This window comes from Lissotriton vulgaris, chromosome 4_1 (genome assembly GCF_964263255.1).
Source record: "Lissotriton vulgaris chromosome 4_1, aLisVul1.2, whole genome shotgun sequence".
NCBI lineage: Eukaryota > Metazoa > Chordata > Amphibia > Caudata > Salamandridae > Lissotriton > Lissotriton vulgaris.
In genome coordinates this window covers 352,009,369-352,017,464 of record NC_141691.1, presented here as the reverse complement: position 1 = coordinate 352,017,464, position 8,096 = coordinate 352,009,369, and the positions used below count along the sequence as shown (strand labels likewise).

The 8,096-nt window shown below is 41.0% G+C and overlaps 1 protein-coding gene across 2 annotated transcripts in view; it reads right to left on the bottom strand.

Annotated features, from left to right (window-relative positions):
- Positions 1 to 1,078: 1,078 nt before the first annotated feature.
- Positions 1,079 to 8,096, bottom strand: part of LOC147718740 (sodium- and chloride-dependent neutral and basic amino acid transporter B(0+)-like) — a 425,103-nt gene continuing 418,085 nt past the window's right edge. For both annotated transcript variants that reach the window (XM_086918726.1, XM_086918727.1), the window contains one exon: positions 1,079 to 1,610. In XM_086918726.1, coding sequence (XP_086774852.1) covers positions 1,425 to 1,610 — 186 coding nt within the window. In that variant the 3' untranslated portion in view covers positions 1,079 to 1,424. The remainder of the gene's footprint in view (positions 1,611 to 8,096) is intronic.

Below are 8,096 nucleotides of genomic sequence, written 5' to 3'. Positions count from 1 at the left end.
TAGAATCAATAAGGAGAAATGATGTGCATCTTATTTGGGTGAAGCTTGAATAGTTAGGTCTTCAGTGCAGTATTGGATTTAGTGTCGTATTTTATAAACAGAAATCAGAATGTATATGTTTGGACCAAAAAGATAATCAAAGATGTTGCTTCGTTCGCCTTGTTCCTAGAAATGTTGAAAACTTATCATTTATTAATTTAATCAATTTAATTTCCTAACAAATCTTGAAAGATGATCATATCAATGCAATATCTGAATGCTAAAAACGTTAAAAAGTGCAAACATATTGTACTTTTTATCTAGGGGGTGGGGATATAAAGCTTTGCAGCAGTACTTTCTTAATGAGAATGTAGTGAAGTCACATCCCTGCCTGCAGGGGTTTGAAACTTATACCCAGATCAGGAGCAAACACACACAACTATATATATATATCACAATAGCATGAGTTAGCAAAGGTGATCGCATTTTCGAAGATATATCTATATAATACTAGCAATGTGCTGGCAAACAAAACGAACCCCCATACCAAAGGTGATTGCATATGCAGATGACCATTCACCAGCATGGGATTTCAATCTTCTTCACCACTGTATCGCATACTTGACAAAGGTGGTCATTATATAAGGTATCACAAAACAAAAGTTGCACACGGTCTCAACACATCCCAACCCTTGGCTGGGTGTCAATATTCCCAATCCAGAAACTCTATCAAGAGCTCCTTCCATTTGGAAATAGTAGCCTCCCCATTCGCTAGGTGAGTGATGTGAGGAGTAACCTGGCAATGAAACATGCCACCCTTGGATGGGTGAGGATGTAAAAAGTAGTCAACATCTGACAGACGGACTACAAGTGACACACCCCGTCAAGGTTTGTGATTAGTTTAGACCATATATATGCAGCTTCTGTTTTGTGATAGTACGCAGATGGGAGACTGCACACTAGGCGTTTTAATTCTCCTTTCGACCCCCATTAGTGGATAAAGAAAAAAACATTATAACAGGTAGCCATTATATGGTTGTGACAGTGGCACATAGAATTCGTAGAACCGATTCATCAAGTATTTTATCTGTGTTGCTACTAGAGCAAATACCTTTAATTATACTCCAAAGTTAAAAAAGGTAACTATCTAGGTAAGATATGTTCATTGTTAGCTTTACAAGTTTGTGTCTTCAATTCTAAGTTCCAAACGAAAAATGCACACTGATGTCCCCTTTGTATCAGGTATACTCAAATGTGAAGTCTCTTGTGGATACTGCCATCTGGTTTTTGACTTTACGTAACACAAAATCTGCCATTTCAATTGCCTCGCGTAGCTTTCTGTAGACGGAGGATTACTTTTCAAGTAGTTCTGTTGTTTCTACAGAACAATCTATGTCCGTTGTCTGCCTGGACCGGGGTCTTATTTTGTTTGTGGAGATGCGGGTTCAGTATTGAAAACTTGACTCTTTCTGAAAAGAGGGGTTATCCATTCCAGCAACCGTTGGTAGCTCTAGATCTTCTTTAGTCTCTTTATCAAGTTTGGGATCCTTCATATCCTTATATCTTTCACCTCGGTTTTGTGTCAATGCTGGTCCCCAGTCTGCAGCTGGTTTACAACACTTGACAATACGCTGTAAAAACAAAATATGACTCTCATTAATTGTAATCTTATGCTGCTTTAGTTTCACAATTATTCATGCCATGAAAACTATTACACAGTGTAGCAGTGATATTGTTATTCTCCTTGACACCCACAACCTCATTCTGAGTAGTGGACTAATGCCCATTGACTTGTCCTGTGAAGAACTGTTCATTTCTAATTGTGTGTAGGCAAATGCAAGGTGCTTATAGCTGATCACGAGGGGCTTGGCTTTAAAAATGAGGACAGGTAGGTACTGGGGGAGTCAATTTTTTCTGATAACAGAGCCTCAGCTGGCTTGCTGTGGGAAACCATTTGCCAGTCACCCATCTGCCAAAGGACCGCCATCTTTAGAGCTTGGGCATGCTTGCCAATTTTTCAGTATGTAACCTGTGTGGCATGCAGAAAGGGTTTGAACAGGGAAAAGCAAGACATGTATCCGATTCACAATGGAGAATATTCCATGTGTGAGAAGGCCTTTTGTTTTTCTCACTTGAGGGTTTGTTTCTATAAAACAACAGTAATGGCGAGCAGACCACATCCTGCTCAACACTTCTTTTTTCCCAAGTGCTCTCGTTGTCATAGCAAACTGTCAGACTCTCCACCACCCTTTAAATTAGCCACTAAAGGGCATATTTACAAGGGCATTGTGCCACAGAAACATCACTTTAAACAACGTTCCTGTGGCACAATGCCCTGCTCCATATTTACAAAGTGACCTTAATCGTGAAAGGGTAGGGCATTGGATGTTGCTGTTGGCATTCCACTGCAACACCCATTGATTCTGACGCTGGCTCTTATTTACAAGGTATATATCTAACAACAGTGGTCCTATGCAAAGGTAGAAGTGAAAAAATGCAATAAAAATATAGACACAATGGAACTATATTGGTTGATGTGATTTGTCCAGCCGGACAGTGATCACAGAATTCTTTACTATAAACAAGATAGACAGGGAAAAATTCTCTTACATTCACAAAGAGTGAGACACAAGCCTGTCCCTTCACGCTTACAAATTGGCAAAGTGAAAGAATAGGGAAAGAAGGAAAATATGTAGGCAGAAAGTGAGCGATTTCTGTGAGATGAAGAAATGACAGAAATTCAGTGACACCATTAATCGCATATCTCATTAAATATACATATTCATATATGGTGTGACAAAGGGTCGACGACGTTTCGATTCCATAACCAAAATACAAGGAATCATCATCAGGACAAAAAGTATTGTGCCTAAAAACTACTTTACACAATAGCCTAAAGAAAAGGAAAAGGAATAATTCAGTCAAAGGACAACAGAACAGAACGTATCTTGTGACATCAAGTGAATCTAAGTGACTAAAAAGTTCTTGAGGAACAAATAATTATGACACACGTGATCTCGAAGGTGAAGGATCTTTTGTAATAGCGGCGAGTGTCTAACCGTGAGTGTCAGCTCCTTAAGTGTAAAGATCTGGTGACCGTCGTGGCCTAAATAGGGATGAAGGACGGGGAGGGGAGGTGGAACGATGAGAAACGAGTGCAGGTGGTGTACACGAGGGTGAGGTCTAAAATAATCATATTGTGCACGCAAGGTACTTCAAAAGACGGCACTGGGGGCTGAAGTATACCTGTGAGGGTCAGGGAAGATTGCCCTGAAGTTATGGTGGAGGGATGGCGCCAATAATACTGCTGCGATGGAGCTGAGGAGGTAAATAAGGTTCGGTCAGTTTACATCACCCAGAATGGTCTAAGCGATGAGCCATAAGTGGAAACTCACCAGGGGGTTGTGGTTCCTATGGCTGATAGTACAGGGAACTGTTGCAGAGCGGAGGTTCTTGGACAGCCTCCTGGTTGTGGAGGTACGTCGTGGTGAACCTAATAAGGAGGAGGACGGTGAGTGAAGAAGGGCAGAAATTTCTGCGCTATACGGAGGGCTAGAGTGTCACCACACTTACCAGAGGATTTAAAATGATGGTCCCCGGTAAAACTTGATTGTTTTAGAGATGCCCACAGTGGGGGGTTAGGTAATCATTCCGGCGCCAAATAAGGCGCGGTGGAGCGAGCCTGTTAAAAATTATAAACAGGGTCAGTAATAGAATGCGAGGCACGGTGTGGCTGGAGGTGCCTGCGGGGTTTTCTTTCACTCACCTAAGGCTTCGCTGTATCGGTGCTTCTCAATGAAGCAGTCCTGCGTTGTCCTGGAGAATGAATGAGTGGGAAGTTAAACAAAGGTAAGCGTAAATAGGAGGCAGCACCAGAATTAAGACCAAGGAACACCTGGTCTTTCTCCTCATTTTCGCTGTTTTCATGTGTGCTGCGTTTTAAAGCACACATGAAAACAGCAAAAGGTCAATGATTGTTTATGATTGTTACCTGTCTGCACATGAACACTCTTCCCATGCACGCAAAAGACACCCTTGCACTGTGGTGCAAGGGTACCTGAGTTGGCACTAGGCTGCTAATTGTAGTGCCAGAGCAGGGGGAAATGCATTGCTGTACCATATTCTTCTAAATATGGTGCAGCCCTGCATTTCTGAAGTGAGGCGTTAAGTCGGGAAGGCTAACGCCTCACTCCGCCACTTCCCTTGTACATATGCCCATTAAGTTTCTGAAACAACTACCAAAGGCGAAAACGCAGTTCAATTCCTTGCTAATGAACTCATTGTGTTGGCTTCTATCGTTGTTTGGGCTAGGGGATGGTCTGGAAGTATTAGGTAATACTTTTAGAGATTATTACTGTAACTTTCCTGAATCATTAACCCCTTCGCTTCTGATGACGAGCTCAGCTCGTCATCAGCCACGGTGGTCGTGTGCGGATGACGACCTCAGCTCGTCATGTAACGCGGATTTTTGTAAATTGCCGCACAGCGGAAAAATAACCGCCGCAGCGATGCAGTTAAAGAAATATTGCTTGCCAGTGGTTAGGGAAGCCTATTTGTCTGAGTAATATAAGAGAGTAAGCATATTATACAGCCACAGAAAATTGACTGACATCAGTATCACGCATTATAGATTGAAAGTTAGCATTTGCACTTATGCTTTCCTAAATCAGGTTCAAATTATGGAGGGAACAAGGCTTTTTAAAAACCTTTATTAATCCAGCCATTATGATATTTTGTGAAAGAATTGCTATACCAGATGAACAGGTAGAAAAAAAGATTCTTCATTTTTGTTTGTTTCAAGCAGAACGCCCATATGGACACAATGGTGGATGTAATTTTCCCAGCAAATTTAGCTTTTAGAGAGCCCTATGCAGATGAAACAAGGGAGCTCTGCCAACAGACTCTGCAAAAATAAAGGTTTATGTCTGGTGTTAGCAGCCCCACTGTGACAATCTGCAGCTACTAAAAAGAAAGTTTGGCTTTGTTATATATTGAAGAGGATCATGCCGGCACAAAACAATTTGATTGAGCAATGCTTGGCTGCTCCCATGGCAAAAAGTCTGTTAACATAGCAAATGTATTAAATGGGCATGGGACAGGAAGTTTATGTTCCCACATATAATAATCGATACAGAAAGCAGATACCCCGACATGTCAAACCGTATTTACAGCGAGGATCCTCAAACTCAGGGGCTCATTACGATCGCAGCGAATCCGCCACAGCAGCCTGCTGCTGGCGGACTCACCGCCAAATTGCAGCCATTCTCTGCCTGCCATAATATGATGGCAGGCGGTGTGCTGGCGGAAGGGTATTCCGTCCACCACAGGTCTACCACAGGCAATCATTTTGATTACCTAGCGGACCCAGAAAGCATACCCAGAATGGTGGCGGTGCCTAGCAGGCACCGTACGCCATATTGGGATGTTTCATCTCAGCCAGCGGTGGTCGACTGCCATTCACAGGCTGGCAGAGATTGACTTCTTTGGCCTGTTGCGGGCCCCCCTTGTATTGGGGGAGGTGTGGGTGCTTTGAGGGGTACTCATTGTATCCCCCTTCATTTCCCTGCACCATGTGGCAGGCACTGCATGGTGTGTGCAACGCAGTGCAGGGAAATGCCAGACCTTCATGTTTCCCATTGCAGCGGCTGCTGCAGCCTGCAGCACCCGCTGCAATGGTAAACATGCCCAATGCGAACTCCACCGTGGTGGTGGGATTGTAATTTCATGGTCAGGACCGCCGCCATATAGGCGGACGGTCCCAATTCCAGTGACGATGGCAGACGGACTCAAGTCTGTCCGCCATCGTAATGAGCCCCTAAGATAGAGGCCTTAGAGAAACTCCCCGGAAAAGAAATTTCCAAAATACAGGTTAATAGAACCCTTACTTGATATAATAAGGCCTAATGAGATAGGAATTGTTAGACCTGGCATCCTTTTCATGGTTTTCCCAATAGCGTTTTGCTGGCCTTAGGACTGTGCACTTTGCCAGTGCACATCACTGCTAAAGTGCTAGTGTTTTCTTCTTTAAAAAAGTTAGATTGGCTTATACCCATTTAATTTTATGTGCATGGTGTGGGGTTTACTTGGGTAAAGGTTGGGAAGTAATTTATTTTTAATAACATAATAATTCGTTGTTAATTAAGATTAATTTATTAATGAATTGGCAATTAAATATTGTGTAATTAATGTTAGTTGTGGGTAGTGGGGTTCTTAGGGTACAAGATAGGAAGTGATTTATTTTTAATTAACTAATGATTAGTTGATAATAATTAATTAACTGATCATTAATTAGGGTACTTGTTACTTTTTTTGTGTTTGGGTTTATAGGGTTGAAATGTGGGTAGTAAATACATTTTACTTCCTTAATATTTTGTAGTTAAATACAATTAGTTATTTAATTGAAAACATTTTTTTAATTGTGTAATTCAGTTTTTTACAGTTTAATTTTAGGTGGGGGTTGTGGGGATTATAGGTTTAAAGGGTGGGAAGTTAAGTACATTTTATGTGTTTTAATTTGTTTAATTGATAATTAATTATCTTATTTTATGCAAAGAAAATCAGATGTGGGTTGTGGTTTGTGTGGTGTTATAGGCTAGGAAGTAGGTAGACTAAATGTATGTAAATATTAATGTTTTTGTTAATAAATCATTTCTAAATAAAAATATATATTTGTTTCATAATTATTTTTTCATTTATCTAATATAATATCTGTAGGTATTTGTGATATATATTTAACATTATAATGTTTTTTATATTAAACATATTTTCTTTTTAATTTTTAACATATTTATATATTTTTTGCTTACGTTAAAAAATACTTTTATTCTGCTGCTGATATTTTGTATATTTGTAGTAATTTTTACCCCTCCGCTATCCAACACTTTCCCTACTGTTGCACTCACTGGAGTGGGAATAGTAATGTTTAGCCCTCCGCTATCCTGCACTTTCCTTACTTTTGCACCCATTGGAGTGGGAACAGTAATTTTTAACCCTCCGCTATCCAACACTTTCTCTACTGTTACACTGACTGAAGTGGGAATAGTGCATTTTGTCCCTGCGCTATCCAACTATTTTCCTTCTGTTGCACTCACTTGAGTGAGAATAGTAATTTTTACCCCTCCACTATTCAACACTTTCCCTACTGTTGCACTCACTGGAGTGGGATTAGTAATGTTCACTCCTCCGCTATCCAGCACTTTCCTTACTGTTGCACTAATTGGAGTGGAAATAGTAATTTTTACCCTTCCACTATCCAACACTTACCCTACTGTTGCACTCACTGGAGGGGGAATAGTAATTTTTCCCCCTCCACTATTCAACATTTTCCCTACTATTGCACTCATTGGAGTGGAAATAGTAATTTTTACCCCTCTGCTATCCAACACTTTACCTACTGTTGCACTCACTGGAGTAGGAATAGTCATTTTTACCCCTCTGCTATCCAATATTTTCCTTACTGTTGCACTCATTGGAGTGGGAATAGTAAGTTGTACCCCTCTGCTATCCAACACTTTCTCTACTGTTGCACTGACTGGAGTGGGATTAGTCAATTTTATCCCTCCGCTATCCAACAATTTCCCTACTGTTGCACTCAATGGCGTGGGAATAGTCATTTTTATCCCTTCACTAGCCAACACTTTCCCTACAATTGCACTCATTGGAGTGGGAATAGTAATTTTTACCCCTCCGCTATCCAACATTTTCCCTACTGTTGAACTTACTGGAGTGGGAATAGTAATGGTTACCCCTCTGCTATCCAGCACTTTCCTTACTGTTGCACCCAATATCATGGGAATAGTAATTTTTACCCCTCCGCTATCCAACACTTTCCCTACTGTTACACTGACTGAAGTGGGAATAGTGCATTTTATCCCTCCGCTATCAAACACTTTTCCTTCTGTTTTACTCACTTGAGTGGGAATAGTAATATGTACCCTTCCGATATCCAACACATTCCCTACTGTTGCACCCACTGGAGTGGGAATAGTCATTTTTACCTCTATGCTACCTAACACTTTCCCTTCTGGTGCACTCATTGGAGTGGGAATAGTGATTTTTACCCCTCTGCTATCCAACACTTTCTCTACTTTTGCACTGACTGGAATGGGATTATTAAA